The 16,418-nt window shown below is 46.0% G+C and overlaps 1 protein-coding gene across 8 annotated transcripts in view; it reads left to right on the top strand.

Moving 5' to 3' along the window:
• The window catches only part of LOC124774903 (choline-phosphate cytidylyltransferase A-like), a 126,992-nt gene that overhangs the window by 12,012 nt on the left and 98,562 nt on the right, over window positions 1-16,418 (top strand). For all 8 annotated transcript variants that reach the window (XM_047249567.1, XM_047249566.1, XM_047249569.1 and 5 more), the window contains exon 3: window positions 5,195-5,303. In XM_047249567.1, the coding sequence (XP_047105523.1) occupies window positions 5,195-5,303 (109 nt within the window). The remainder of the gene's footprint in view (window positions 1-5,194; window positions 5,304-16,418) is intronic.

Raw genomic sequence — 16,418 nt, 5'->3', positions numbered from 1 at the left:
GGAAAAGGTATGTCTCCACCATTGGCCTCTGTCCCTCTCCATTGCAGGTTTGGGCCAAGATTAGGTGACTCTATGGCTATCGGACCCTCTGTCAGCGTACCTGCGCTTTCACTGAATGGAGCAGTCTGTACTAACTGCCAAAACAATTGCAAACCGCTTAGCAGAGCATTTTGCTCAGAGTTTGGCTTCTGTGAATTACCCACTAGCCTTCCGCTCCCTGAAAGAGTGGTTGGAACGTCGGAGCCTTTCATTTCACACGCGCCACCCTGAATCGTACAATGCTCCGTTCAGTGAGTGGGAATTCCAAAGTGCCCTAGCAACTTGCCCTGATACGGCTCCCGGGCCAGATCGCATCCCCTGTCAGAAGCTCAAACACCTCTTGGTGGACTACCAGCGATGCCTCCTAGACCTTTTCAACCGTATCTGGGTTGAGGGTGAGTTCCCGTTGCAATGACGGGAAAGCATCGTAATCCCCATGTTGAAACCTGGCAAGAACCCACTGGAGGTGGACAGCTACTGCCCCATTAGCCTCACCAACATTCTTTGCAAGTTGCTTGAACGCATGGTGAGCCGGAGGTTGAGTTGGCTACTTGAATCTTGGGGCCATCTGGCTCCGTCTCAGGGTGGGTTCCATAAGGGCCGCTCTGCCGCCAATAATCTGGTGTGCCTGGAGTCTGCCATACATACGGCCTTTGCCCGTCACCAGCATCTTGTCGCTGTCTTTTTTGACATGCGGAAGGCATATGATATGACATGGCGACATCACACCCTCTCTACGCTTCATGGTTGGAGTCTTCGGGGTCTGCTCCCAATTTTCATACAAAATTTTCTGTCGCTTCGTTCCTTCTGTGTGCAAGTTGCGGCCTCCCATAGTTCCTCCTGAGTTCAGGAGAATGGGGTACTGCAAGGATCTGTCTTAAGTGTCTGCCCCTTTGATTGCAATTAATGGGCTCACTGCAGCAGTGAGAACATCTGTCTCATCTTCCTTGTATGCTGACAACTTCTGCCTATACTATAACTCCACTGGCATTGCAGCTGCTGAACAGCAGCTGCAGGGTGCTATCGGAAAGGAGCAGTCTTGGGCTGTAACGCATGGCTTCCAGTTTTCTGCTGCCAGGACCTGCGTTAAGCATTTCTGCCAGCAATGCACTGTTCACCCTGAGCCACGGCTTTATCTTGATGGTGAACCTCTTGCTGTGGTAAAGACACATTGGTTTTTGGGGTTGGTTTTCGATACCTGATTGACTTGGCTGCCTCATATTTGGCAGCTTAAACAAATGTGCTGGCGGCATCCTAACGCTCTTCGTTGCTTGAGTCACACCAGCTGGGGTGCCAATCGGTCTACCCTTCTACGGCTATACCAGGCGTTAATTCAGTCCTGTCTAGATTATGGGAGCCTGGCTGACGGTTCATCGTGGGATCCGACTCGCCACTGGAGCTTTCCGGACAAGCCCTGTCAACAACGTACTTGTGGAGGCAGGAGTCCCTCCATTGCAGTTGCGGCGGCAACTATTACTGGCCGCTTATGCTACACACGTTTGTAGCTTGCCCGGGCATCCCAATTATCGTCTCCTGTTCCCTCAGTTGGTCATCCATCTTCCGGAACGCCAGCCCCGGTCAGGGTGTATGATCACAGTTCGCGTCAGAGCTCTTCTCTCTGGGATTGAGGTTTTCCCTCTTCCACCACTTTTCCGGGCCCCTCTGCGTATACGCCCGTGATGTGTGCCCTACCCATGCCTTCAGCTCGATTTGGCACAGGGCCCGAAGGACTCAGTCCCTCCTGAGGTCCTCCGCCACCGCTTTCTTTCAATCCTTGCCGCGTTTCAAGGCTCTGACATTGTCTATGGTTCGATGGTTGCTGGTCGTGTCGGTTATGCTCTTACTCTAGGGTATCATTATGAGCACCACTCATTGCCAGCTGGCTGCAGTGTTTTCACTGCCGAGCTGGTCGCCATCTCTTGCGCCCTAGAGTATATAAGCTCCCGCTCAGGTGAGCCCTTCGTTATCTGTAGTGACTCCCTGAGCAGTTTACAGCTATCGACCAGTGTTTCCCTTGCCCTCATCTGGTGATGGCTATCCAGGAATCCCTCCACACTCTTGCCCGTTGCAGCCGCTCTGTGGTCCTTGTGTGGACCCCGTGTCATGTAGGCATCCTGGGAAATGAACGCTGGCCAAACAGGCTGTTGGTGCACCAGCCTTGGAGATTGGCCTTTTGGAGAGTGACCTCAGGTCAGTTTTGTGGCAGAAGGTACTTCGCACCTGGTGTGAAGAATGGCGCACCTTTCCTTCACCCAACAAACTTTGGGCCATCAAGGAGGCTACCGGTGCGTGGTGCTCCTCCTTGCTGGTCTCTCGCAGGGACTCTGTTGTCCTCTGCCGGCTGCGCATTGGTCATACATGGATAACACACAGCTATTTATTGTGCCGTGAGGACCCACCTTTATGTAGCTGTGGGACAGCTTTGACTGTGGTCCATATCTTGTTGGACTGCCCGCTTTTAACTCCACTTAGGCAGACGTTTGCGCTGTCTGATACGCTTCTTCAATTTTATCAGATGACGTTGCGATGGCAGATTTAGTTTTGAGTGTTATTCATGCAGGGGGTTTTTATCGCTTGATCTAAATGTTTGTCCTTTTTTTTGTGTTGAGTCTTTCCTTTGGCCTACGATTTTAGACTGGGGTTTTTAGTGTGTTTCTTGGTGGTTGGCTTTTCTTTTTTTTTTTGTTTCTATGGTCGGTTAACCACTGTCACACTCTGTGTGATTTTAATTACTTTTGTCTGGTCTCTGTCTGTGTCTTTCTTGTCCTGTGTCGTCTCTTGTCATCTCCACTGTTTCTTTTTATTCCTTGTGGGGCTTTCAAGTTCATGGAAAAAGGGACCAATGGCCCTAGTAGTCTGGTCCCTTCAATCCAACCAACCAATCAATTATTAGGGTTTCTTCCAGTTCCATTCACATATGGACCGTGTTATAATAAGTCCTATCAGAGGGAAAGTGGCAGAAGAGATTGTTAATGATATTTTTCAAAGAATTATTAAATGGTTCTCTGAAAATGGAAACTCCCTGAATTTTGAGAAAATACACTACATGCACTTCTTTACAACAAATAGTCATACCAGCAATGTTGTAGCTCATGAACAGACGTCAGTCAACAGGGTAGAATGCTGCAAACTTTCGGGTGTACATATTGATGAAAACTTGAATTGGAATCAGCATAGTACTGAGCTTCTGAAACAGTTAAATGCAATCACTTTTGCTCATCATATAATTCCTAGTCTTGGAAACAAACAAATCAACCTCCTGGTGTATTTTGCGTTTTTCAACTCTGTAATGTCTTATGGAATAATTTTCTGGGGTAACTCATCATTTAGGAAGAAATAACATATTGCATGAAAGCAAGCAGTACCAATAATGTGTAGTGGCAACCTGCCGTCATCATGTCATGAGTTGGGCATTTTAAATGCACCATCACAGTTCATTTGTTTGCTAATGAAATTTGTCATAAATAATCCACCTCAATTTGAGAAGAATACTGATGTCCATACCTACAACACCAGAGGAAAAAACTTCAGTGGGTCAGAAAGGAGTTCAGTATGCAGCACCAAAAATTTCTGACAGTATGACCAATACTATAAAATGTATTGATAGTGAGCAAAGCTAATATTAAATTTGACCTAAAATCCTTTCTCCTTGATAACTCCATTGGATGAATTTTTATTTAAGAACTGGTAGACTGTAAAAGAAATCTGGTTCAGTTGTATGAGTAGGACTAAAAAATAATTCAATCGTTTATGATAACACTAGTTACAAACTGACTTGTTCCATTCATTTTGATAAAAGAATCACTCAAATCATCTATGTACATTTAGTACACAAATCTGCCACCCAAAACAGAAGAGAGTGGTTTTTATTATGTTCATTCATGGAACAACTCTTTCTGATGAACACCTCATGAGATTCCAAAATTAAACCTCAACAGCTCAAGTTACGAAATAATGACTGTAAGGATTAAGACATCAAGTTAGAATACTCTGATAAATGAAAGTGCAAAGATTTTCAATAATTGTGAGGTGGCATCCTTTGTTGCACTAATTTCTTTCTGCAGTGCTAAATCTAGTAAAATAGACAGCTTCTTGGGCAGATAACGCACAATTTTGTGATTAGAAGATGCAAAGATGTTGTGCCTGGGTGAGGACAGTCTTGGACTCAAGAGTCTCTGAAATATGTAATATTCATTGTGAATGTGGATGCAGCTGTATTGGCCAGTTTCTGTGTGCAGTTTTCAAACCTCATACAGATCACAGACAGAAAATTAAAAACTGAGTTTTGGCAAAAGCTGAACGGTCTTACAATACATACTGACTTATGTTGGTGAAATGTGAATGTTACACATCCAGCTACAAGAAGCTAAGTCCTTAAAGTTGCCATAGATATCAGAAAATGCAAAAATAGTTTTAATCTGGACAGTAGTTATAATTTTAGCAGTGCATGGAAGTAGATTTTTGGCAAAGTGTGGATAACAAGAAATTCACTGGGTTGTTTACATGTAGATGCAAGTGGTGTACCACTAGCCTTTTGTCCATCACAAATATTGACTAGATTTTTGTGTATATGACATCTTGTTGTTGATGACTGACCAGTCACAGGTAGACTATTGGTTATAAATACCTCTACAGTACCACTCAAGGAGGTTACAATGTAACTGGATAGATAAAAAATCGACTCACCAAATGGCAGCAGCATACACACATAAAACAAAAACTGTCCTTCTCATGCTGTCCAGTAAGACTCCTGTGACCTGCTTTCCCATCATCCCTCTTCCTTCCCCTTCAACCCTTCTGCTGGAAGGACCAGCCAATGGCTCCGAAAGCTTGTATACTTATAACCTTCTCTTATGTGCTTGTTCTGCTGCTGCTTGGTGGGTATATTTTTTATCTGTCCAATTACATTATACTCACGAGGGCTAGTTAACCTGATGAAGACAATAGAGGTAATTGATGAAGTTGTATTCGAAGCAGTGAGATGACTGAGAAAATTTTACTGCAGCTATGTAACTTTAAACAGTGTGCCATTATTATTGATTTGTGACATATTATTAAGTTTTTGTGCACTATTGAGTTTATGAATTTTGTTTTTGTTGTTATTATTATTAATATTGGAGCATAAATTCACTATCTGTAAACGTATATATTTCAGTCCATCTGCAAGCCAGCACCATTTAGTGATGAGCCTGAGGCAGCAGCTGAACGTGAACGCTGTGATTACAGCCAGCGTGTTTCTTTCAAGATGGCAAAATCTGGAAATGGTGATCAAATATTTAATGAACTACATACTCCCAATTTGGCTCACTTTGATTGTCAAATATTCCCAAAGGTTCATAATAGATATCTAAGAAAGACTATTTGCTTGAAATCTGTAATTTAATTTCATTGGTAACCTATTATGTTGATTAGATTGTATTTAAATAAAATCCAAAAGGACGTGGTGATTTGCAATAATAGATAACCCCAAAATGAAAAGACAAATGTAAACACCTGCAATAAAGTGAGGTAGATAAGAACCACTATACAACAGGTGAAAGGCACCCAGTATTGAAATTTTTTGCTTTATCCACATCCAGCCAACTTTGACCCATTACATGATGGGAATAGGAGAGTATAGACTGAGATTTGAGAATGAGCTGAAAGCCTAAATGATTATGATGCAAATATTGAATATGTATATCATCTATAATAACCATTATGCCACTCACAGATATGTTCTACGATGTGCCATAAATGATGTCGAGGTTTATACCCATTTCTGCCCTGGGGTACTCAAATATCTGATCTGAATCACTGTTCAACATTTGCATTCTTTATTGGAAATGCTCACAATTTAATTAGCCTTTTTTATGGAGTTCCAGCCAAATAATAACTTCTCAATGGGTCTCTGCTGTTCTCTCTCACTCAAAAAATTAAGAAATTTGAGAGGTCAGTGTTAAAACTTAATTAATACTTTACATTACATATGCCATTTCTAAATAAAATTTTGGTGTTAAAAAAAATTAAAATAAAAAAAAATCTCTAAATGTGGGAATTATTTCAGCCACGCCATCAACCAGTTTGTAGAATTTTCTGGTTTTCAGCAGAGTTGACATAGTTGGAGATATGACAGTGACCTCATGTTGATCCATGTTATCTGCACCTGAAAATGATTTGGTCAGTTGTCAAAATATTTGGGCACAATAATAGAATTGTGCACTTTAGTGGAAACTTAAAAAATGTTACAGTTAGTCAGTCACACAAAGAAAAAAATGTATACATGACAAATAATAAGTCTCTTTGCCGCCTGCAGAAAGCTGTGTCATGTAGTCAGTCAGTTGGTAGAATGTGATTCCTGATCTTTGTGTAATATTACAATAACTTATTTACAGCTTGTAAATTCGCTAAAATTTTACTGCAGAATCATAACCATAGGAAACTCAAGGTTTGAATATCAACAACACTAGGGAAAGGATGGATCGCTACACACTTTAAAGATGACACGTTGAGTTGCAGACAGTCCCAACAAAAAGAGCCAGTTACAAAAGAGTGTCCCCTTCATCACCGAATACCACACCGGACTGGAAAAACTAAACGACATTCTTTGTCAGGACTTTGATTATCTATCGTCCTGATCCTACATAAGGTCTTTCCCACCACTCCTAAAGTAGTGTCACTACCCACTGCCACAAGAATTGTATCCCTGTAGAAGACCCAGGTGCAAGATCTATGCAATCCACCCACCCATCACTTTCTATGCCTGTCCTGTCACAGACTTATCCCTATCCCATCAAAGACTGGGCCAAGTGTGAAAGCAACCATGTCTTACATCAGCTCTGCTGCAACCATTGCACAGCTTTTTGTATTGGTATGGCTACCTAGTAACTGTCCACCAAGATAAATGGCCACCACCAAACTGTGACCAAGAGCAGAGTAGACCACCATAAGGCACAATTTGCTGCTGATCATAACATTCTTGATTTCAGTGGCTGATTCACAACCTGGTCCATCTGGATCTTTGCATTCACCACCAACTTTTTTGAACTGCAGAGATGGGAGTTATCTATACAACACATTCTCTGCTCCCAAAAGTATCCCACCCTCAACCTACAGTATGCTACTGTCCCCACACCCTCCGACCAAGTTTTTGCCCATATGTCGTATCACCTCCTCCATTTTTATGCCCCTTCACCCTCATTGTGCACTGCCCTCTGCCAATGCAACTGCCTATCCTTTCCCCTTCACTGCTGTTCTCCTTTCCCACTATCCATTTTTGTCCTCAATAGCCATCTCCCAACATTGTGCTTGACTGTCTTGTCAGGCTGCCGTCTAGTCCCTGCACTCCCTGCCAGACAGCATCCTTCCCCCCCACCCATACCCTGCTACTGCTCCTATTTCCCCGCACACCCCGGATTGCTCTTCACATGATAGTTGCATTCCGGTCAGAGCTGCCAGTGCTGGCAGTCATATGTGCATGAGTGTGCTTGTTTGTGTGAATGTGTGTATGTTTTTTCTTTACTGAAAAAGACTTTGGCCGAAACCTAATGTGTAACATTCCTTCCATTGTGCCTATCTGCAACTCAGCGGGTCATCTTTACTGAGTAGCAGTCTATCCTTTTCCTGATATTATTGAGTCATAAACTTATTGTTAAATACAGGGACAGGGGAAAAAAATATGGAAACACCACAAGAAATGCATGCTTGAAAATAAATTCAGATGCTAGCCAAGCCTGCAGTTTGTTTTGTAGTATTTGACCACGAGCGACATCCGTGCAATGTCCTCAAAACATTACAAACATTAGTCATGGTCAGAACAGTGTTCTTTGTAGCTGTGATTGCATTATGTTGGAACTAAGTGAAGTCAAATGTAGGCAGATTGTTGGTTATCATATTGTGGACATTTTCATAACCAAGGGAACTAAAATGGTTGGCATTTCAAGAGACAACATCTCAAAATCTGACAAAAATAAAGAGGACAACGGCTGCGAAAATCACTACAGGACTGATTGTTGCACCTGCAGTCCATGTCAGCATCAAAACAACACAAAGGGAACTCTATAAGCAGGAATTCCAAAACTATTCATCAGATATGCTAATGTCCATAAAAGTAAAATGTGGTGCCAAAGCCATCAAACCTGTCATTTAGTCTGGCAAGTGTTGTTTCACAGTGTTTCCAACTTGTGACTGAGTTTATGTCCCGAGAGTGAAGCACTGCAGGGGTTTGGTGGTGATTTAGGCAGTCATATTGTGATATTCCATGGGCCCAATGTGTACTCTGAAATGTCACATTACTGCCAACGATTATGTGAGCATTTTGGCTGATCAGTTCCATCTCATGGTACAACGTTTGTTCCCCAGTTGTGATGCCTTGTTAAAAGGCGACAGGGCCCCTGATTGCACAGCTCACATTGTCCAGGAATGGTTTTGTGAGCATAAGGCTTAACTGGTGCATCCCCCAGCCACCGCAATCGACAAACCTTAGTGTTATTGAGCCTTTGCGATGCGCTTTGGAGAGAAGAGTGCGCGATCAGTGGTCTCCCCCCCCCCCCCCCCCCCCTCCATTTTTACCTGAACTTGCCACTATTTTGCAGGGAGAATGGCATAAGATTTATCCATTCCAACATGACTGGAAGCTGTTTTGAATGCCAGCAGGTTTCCTACACTGTATTAGGCATGGTAATGTGTTGTGGTTTTGGTGTTCCCATATTTTTGTCCAACCCATATAAACAGCAGTTTAACATTTCCATGTGAAAATCGGAGATGTTAAAGTTGCAAAAAGATATTATCTTGTCTAATATGCTAAGGTAGTTCAGATTAATGTAAAAGTTGCTTTCTTCTTTCATTGTGACAGCAAAATTGATCTCGAGTCAGGAAAGCATTACAAGCTGACTATGAGAATGTTTTGCAGCTGAACTAAAAGTGATGTCTGTATTGCCAACACTATCTATCTCCTTAGTAGACTTGTCAACTTTCCTGAATGTGACGTGTAGGACAGCCACCCATGGGGCTTGCCGCTCTTTGGCAAGTTCGAGCTTGGCTACCACGGGACCCCAGCTTTTGCAGCATCTTTTCCCTTCCATGTTGCATATCTACCCTCTTGCTGTCTGGCATGTTTTTGGGAATGTGCCCCCAGGAGCTCGGCATTCAGGCGCCGGGTACGAGCTTGGCGACCCCGGGGTTCCTGAGCTGGGGACTGGTAAGCGCCGCCTGTCCCCTGTCACTGTAAGCTCTGAGCATACTTCAGCGACCACCGTGTGGCACGGCGGTGGAATGTTGTGTGTTTCAGGGAATGGGGATCTTGGCTTGACCGCCCGGATCGCGAGGATGGAATAAACCTCTATAAACAACCCCTCAATCTCGAGGTGTGCTGCGCACTGATGAGATTCATGGCTGTTGAGGTAGAACAGTCGTTAGCGGGCAACCTCTGGGGAACCTGCCGCACCTCAGTTGTATAAGGCTTACCTAGGCACGCGGGGCTCTGTCTAGGTGGACTTCTAGTTCCCTAGCTACTCGTGAGACCGAGATGGATCCTTTGAAATCCTCTTTTCTTCCTCTCAGCGGAAAGGGTGGGCCACTGGAAGGTTCTAACACCCAGTCTCTTAAGAGGGCTCGTGCAGTCAGTCCCCCTGACTCCAGCACTTCTTTGACAAGTCCAGTCTTAGGTAACAGAACGCATTCTGGTAATCCGAATGTGTTTCTCATTGTGAAATGGAAGGAGGGTAGTTTCAAGAAGGTTTCACCCTTCTATATACAAAAGGGTTTGGAGGGAATCTGTGGCTCCTTAAAATCGGTGAAGCGCTTACGTAAAGGGACCTTGCCAGTGGAAACTTCCACTTCCCAACAAGCAACTAACCTCCAATCTGCTAAATGCCTTGGAGAGTATGCCATAGACACTGAACTGCACAGCACCTTGAACTACAGCAAAGGGGTTGTGACATGCCGGGATCTAGTTGACATTCCCAAGGAAGAACTGCAATGTGAGTGGGCTCTGGAAGGTATCATTGATTTCCAATATATCATGAAGAGGGTTGATGGCAATCTTGTCAAATCTGACTCCTTTATTCTGACCTTCAGTAGCACAAAACTTACTGAACATGTTAAAGCTGGCTTCCTTCGCCTTAGTGTGAGGCCTTATTTCCTGACCCCAATGCGCTGTTTTAAATGCCAGTGTTTTGGGCATACCACCTTAGGATGTAAAGGCGAAGCGACTTGTGGCAACTGTGGTAAGGCTGCTCATGAAGGAGTTGGTTGCTCGTCTCCGGCCAAATGTATCAATTGCTCTGGGAACCACTCTGTTTGGAGTAGGGACTGCCGAATATTTTTAGAGGAACGCAAAGTCCAGGAAATAAAAACAACCAAGCGTATCCCCTATGGTGAGGCCAAGAAGATCTATAAGTCGATGCAACCTCCTACATTTGCTACATCTTTTGCATGCCTGGTTCAGAAGCCTACTCCAAAAGTCGATGCCTCAACGCAGACCGAGGTGGTGAGTGTTGCCACTAACACCTGCAGCTGTCAGTGCATGTGCAACACAGCCAGTGTTTCAGAGCCAGTAGCCCCTACTCGAACGGCAGACAAAGGTACAGTGGCGAACTTGGGCCAGCCCCTGGTGCCTCCAACAGCTGAGGCAGTTCCAAAGCCCAGTGCGCCAATTACCACTCCCACATCAGCTCCCCTAAAGCCCACCAAACCACAGAAAGCTCCTGTACAGCAGCAACAGCGGGTCAAATCCCGTGGTAAATCGTCTGACCATGCGGGTGTTATTTTATGTGAGGCTTCATCTGACTCTTCCCCAGAGTTGATGGAATATGATGTATGTGTGGACAATCCTCTCGTCCCACGCCTGCCCCTCCACCTGCTGTGTGGACAATCCTCTCGTCCCACGCCTGCCCCTCCACCTGCTGCGGTCTCCCCGCCCCGTCGGAGAGACAGGATGAAGGTGCTACCCCCATCATAGATGGCTCCCATACTTCAGTGGAACTTGCAAGGGTTCAGGACGCATGTGGAGGAACTTATTCTACTCTCTCAGGGTAGACCACTGTGTCTATGTCTCCAGGAGACTTATTTCAATAGACCACTGTGTCTATGTCTCCAGGAGACTTATTTCCTTCCCTCATACTCCCCTGAGATACGAGGCTATACACTCCACAAAAAGGACGACCTGCATGGGGAGAGAGCTAGAGGAGGCGTCGGTATTTTTGTCAGGACGGACTACCACTCCTCGCCTCTCTCACTTACAACGACTTTACAGGCCATCACTTGTGGCCGTGCACGTGCGTCATCCATTGACTGTATGTTCGCTTTACTTGCCCCCACATGATGCATTTGATGAAGTGGCCCTCACCGACCTTCTTACACAGCACCCCCAGCCATTCATTATCCCAGGGGTATAGCAATTGAGAGGCTTCTCCTGCCATCCTGTGACTACTTGCTCAATGGAGGACAGAGCACTTATTTCTGCTCAGGGACTGGGTCGTTCTCTGCCATTGATCTCTCGCTTTGCTCTCCAGCTCTTGCCGCGAGTGCTCATTGGGAAGTGGTCGCTGACTTGCACGGCAGTGATCATTTCCCAATCTGGATTCACCTGCCAGATGGTGTGGGCCCTGAAAGGAGACCACCACAATAGGTGCTCAGTGGAGCCGACTGGACGCTTTATAGCCAGTTGGCCCAGTTCAAACACTGTGCGAATGTTGAGGCGTGGGTGGATCATATTACCACAACGGTCCACCACGCCGCTGCAGCATCCATTCGTCAGTCCACAGGCCACCGGAAGAGGCCACCTGCCCCTTGGTGGAGTGCCGAATGCCACTCTGCAATCAGGACCGGGCGTGCAGCTCTGCGTCGTTTCCAGTGTCGGCCGACTGCTGAGAATCTTGCGGCCTTTCCAGTGGTGAGGGCAAGAAGTTGCCACATTATTCGTGAGAGCAAGAAGAGGTCGTGGCAAAAGTTCCTGAACACCATTAATCGTTCCACCAAAAGTTCCATTGTGTGGGAGACCATCAGGAGAATTTCTGGCAGAGGAGGGAGGTGCCCCATAGCTGCTGTTTAATGAATAATGGCACTCTCCACACGGACCCGCGTGATATTGCCCAGACTATGGCAGCATATTTACTGCAACAACCAGTCAAGATCCAGGTTTCCAGCGCCATAGAGCGGTTGCTGAGAGATGTAGTCTGGACTTGCAGTCCACCTCTCACGAAGTTTACGACTGCCCATTTTCTATGTGGGAGCTGGATTCTGCATTGTCTGCAGCTCGTGACACATCCCCTGGTCACGACAGGATCCATTTCAGTATGCTATGGCACCTCACAATGCGCAACAAAGAAATCCTCCTCGCACTTTTTAATGCCATTCGGGCGTCGGGTCACTTTCCTGGTGCGTGGCGTGAGGCAGTTTTAATTCCTTTTTTAAAACCTGGGAAAGACTGCATGAGCCCGAGTAGATACCGTTGTGTTGCCCTCACTAGTTGCATGGGAAAGACCTTGGAGCGGATGGTCAACCGCCACCTTGTCTGGATGTTACAATCCCGGCTACTCCTTAGTAGCTTTCAGTGTGGGTTCAGGAGGTTTCGTTCCACCTTCGATAACCTTGCCCTCCTGGAGGCGGCTATACAACAAGCTTTCCTGCGCCGTCATCACCTTCTGGGTGTATTTTTCGACATCGAGAAGGCCTACAATACCACTTGGAGGCGTCTTATCCTGGAGCAGCTTCACGGATGGGGTTTTCGTGGTTGTCTTCCTCTTTTTATTCAGTCTTTCCTCTCGCCACGATATTTTAGATACCGAATTGGTGACGTCCTGTCTGATCGCTTTGAGCAGGAGAACGGAGTCCCTCAGGGTAGCATTTTAAGTGGGACTCTCTTTGCCATCGCTATTAATAGCATTATGTCCATAGTGAAAAGTCCTGTCCAGTGTTCCTTGTTTGTGGATGATTTCTCTCTGTCTTGCTCTTCTTCAAGCCTTGCAATGACAACGCGTCAGTTGCAACTTACTCTTAGACGTTTGGATGACTGGGCACAGAAGAGTGGTTTTAAGTTTTCCACCGAGAAGTCTGTATGTGTTCTTTTTCTCCATTCTCGTTAGATTTTAACCTTTCCTGAGTTGAGGATGAGGGTCACTATTCTTACTTTTAAAGACAGTGAGATTTCTGGGGCTCATTTTTTACTCGCAGCTTACGTGGTTACCTCATCTTAAAGACCTGAAACGACGGGCACTTAAGGCTTTAAGTATTTTAAAATGTCTTAGCCACAGTACATGGGGAGCTGACAGGACTTGTCTGCTCCAGTTTTACAGGGTGTTTGTGCGATCTCGGCTCGATTATGGATGCACGGTGTATGGGTCTGTGAGGCCTTCGTACTTAAAGATGTTGGACGTTGTGCACCATGAAGGACTTCGGTTGGCCACTGGGGCATTCCAAACTAGCCCTATACCAAACCTCTGTGCAGAGGCTGGTGAACCGCCACTTCATATGCGGCGACGGCTACTTACAGTACGCCAGGCGTATAAAACTTTGTCCACACCATACACTTCTGCATACCATACCGTTGCTCAGCCTCCTCTGGCACGGTTATTTCATAACCGGCAACATGCGACGCAGCCCTATGGGATTCGCACACAGGATTGCGTTGCTGCGATGTCTATGGTTGGTCTTTGTGTTTTACGTCGCGGTTGGAGCAGATTTCCACCGTGGCTCCTTCGGAGACCCAAACTTATTTTAGATTTGACTACTTTTAAGAAAGATAGCACACCAGATTTTAGATTCCAATCACTGTTTTTTAACATTTTAGATGTGCATCATGGTTTCACCGTCATTTACACTGATGGCTCCAAACAGGAGAATTTCCTTGGCTGTTCTGTGGTGTTCCCTGATCATGTTACCCGGATTCGCCTCCCTGCTGAATATACCATTTTCGCAGCGGAGCTCCGTGTGATCCTGAAGGCACTGGAGCAGATGAATCGTGTTCGGGGCGATCGATTTCTTCTCTGCTCTGATTCTCTTAGTGCCTTACAATCACTGCAGAACCTGTACCTGACTGATGAGATGGTCCAGCTGATATATGACCAACTGTACTTGCTACAACGGTGGGGTAAGGAGGTATCCTTCTGCTGGGTGCCTGGTCATGTCGGAATATGGGGCAATGAACAGGCCGATCGGGCTGCCAAGGAGGCCTGCAGAGTGCAGGATGTGGTCCAGTGTCCTATCCGCTTGCAATCTGTCATCTCTGCACTCCACAGGAAGTGCATGGAGTTGTGGGAGGACGAATGGCTGTCGGTGACGCCCAATAAGTCAACAACTTGGCCGTGGCATTCCTCCCGCCGGTTGCTCAGGCGGGAAGAGGTGGCCCTCACACGTCTTCGGATCGGGCACTGTCCTCTCACACATAGCTTTTAATTACGGCGGGAGGATCCTCCGTTTTGTGATGCTTGTGGTGTGCACATCTCTGTCCGGCACATTTTTACAGACTGCACTTTATACCGTGGTGCAAGGGCAGAAGCACAAGTTGATGGGGATCTGCCTTGTGTTTTAGCTAACGATGAGACGTGTGTGTCTAGGGTTTTAAAGTTTTGTGATGTGTCTGGACTCTGGCGTAAACTTCTTGGCTGGAGGTTTTAGTGTATTGCAGAGTCCTCTTTTTTTTTCCTTGTTCACCTTTTCCTATGCTTCCTTCGGTGTTTGAGGTTCCTCATTTTCTTCTTCCTGCCTGTGCACTCCTGAAGGCTGACTGATGCATCTGATGCGTAACAGGTGACTGGGTAACAAGCAGTTCCCAACCGTGTGTCAATACGTAGGGTTCACACATACCCCTGCTACAGGCCAGGCCCAGGTAGGGGTGATTGCCTTGGCTTCTTCCTTCCAAAATTGCCTGTTGGTCCGTCTGTCAGATGTTCGTCAGGTGTGACCTGAGGTGTGAACCGTCACCTAAGGAGGGTGTGCTCCCCCTCTGAGGGGGCCCCTAGTTGGAAGGAGCACGCCATCAGAGATGCTGGCAATCTTGCGGGATTTTCTTGCAGTGAGCCAGTTGCCTTCTTATCAGTCAACATCTACCAAACGCAAATGGAATAAAGCTCACAATTCAAAGACCCTCCCTTCTGCATCACAGTTTCTCGTGGTTTCACATACTGAAGATGACCAGTCTTTGCATCAGCAAATCTGTTTATTATTCAGAAATGTGCTGATGCAGTTTCTATCCCTGTGAAATCCTGCTCTCATTTACTATGCAGTGACATTTTGCTTTTGGAGACGGCTTATGATTCTCAAGCACAACTACTCCTCGCAGTTTCGCTCCTCCACAATTATCCTGCTTCTGTCGAGGCCCATCACACACTGAAATATTCACGCAGTGTTATTTACACTAGGCTGCTCGATGGTCTGACTGAGGCAGAAATCCAAACTTACGTCTCTGATTAGGGCGTCATTACAATCCGTCAGGTGATAAAACAGGTAGATGCATCGTTAGTGCTCAAATGCACTCTGTTTGATATGAAGTTATCACAGTCACATCATACATTCTGAACCTGATGTGCTGCTATATTTGTCATCATTACAACCATATTTTAATGTCCTATCGACACCCGCCAAGTGTGTAACCTGTGGTAGGGTTGCCCACAAGGGTGATTGTTTACCAACTCCTCCCCACTGCATCAATTGCAATGCTGAACGTGCAGCCCCCACCTGATGTGGTCCCACGTATCTTCATGAACGGGCCATCCGGGAGATCTGGGTGAAGAAAAGTGCCTTATCCTGTCGTTTGCAAGTGGAAAACTCTGATGTTGTACTGTCTAGCACTTACAGTACTGTTCTTGCTACTTCTCGCTTCACGAAAGACACGGCCCCGCAGACATGCGACCTCAACTTAAGCACCGCAATTTTAAAATCTCCCAGTGTCATGGTAGCAACCCCGTCTCCTCCTCCGGCTCTGCAGTAAGCCACCGAACTTTCGCTCATGGGACAAAGTCATCTGCTACACCACCAGCTGGTCAGAAAGGACAGAAGGAATACTCCTGTGTTGACTTCTTATGTCCCTCCAGCCGACAAACATCTGAATTGTCATCTGCCACCCACAAAGGCTCCAAGAAATCGGAGGCAAATGGTCTTTCCCTTCACTGACTTGGAGATCCTCTTCAACTGTATTGCTGTATGATGCTCTCACCTGGCCGACCTCTATGTTGCCAGTGTCCACCACCAACCTTCTCTCTGCCTTAGACTCGGCAGACTAACAGAGGGAGAATGCCGACGCTTTTGTAGGTCTCGTGGAGCAGGATCCTCCACCCTCTGCCCCCGGAAGCAGTGAGTCTTCAAAGGTTGACACTCAGCAGCCATCGAGGTGACACTCCTTCACTTTTTCTCTCCTCGTCATGATTCTCCTCCAATGGAATGTTCGCAGCCTTAGATCCAAA

The sequence above is a fragment of the Schistocerca piceifrons genome, chromosome 2 (genome assembly GCF_021461385.2).
Source record: "Schistocerca piceifrons isolate TAMUIC-IGC-003096 chromosome 2, iqSchPice1.1, whole genome shotgun sequence".
Taxonomy (NCBI): Eukaryota; Metazoa; Arthropoda; class Insecta; order Orthoptera; family Acrididae; genus Schistocerca; species Schistocerca piceifrons.
Note: the sequence above shows the minus strand (reverse complement) of the source record. Positions and strands in the feature narration are given on the sequence as shown.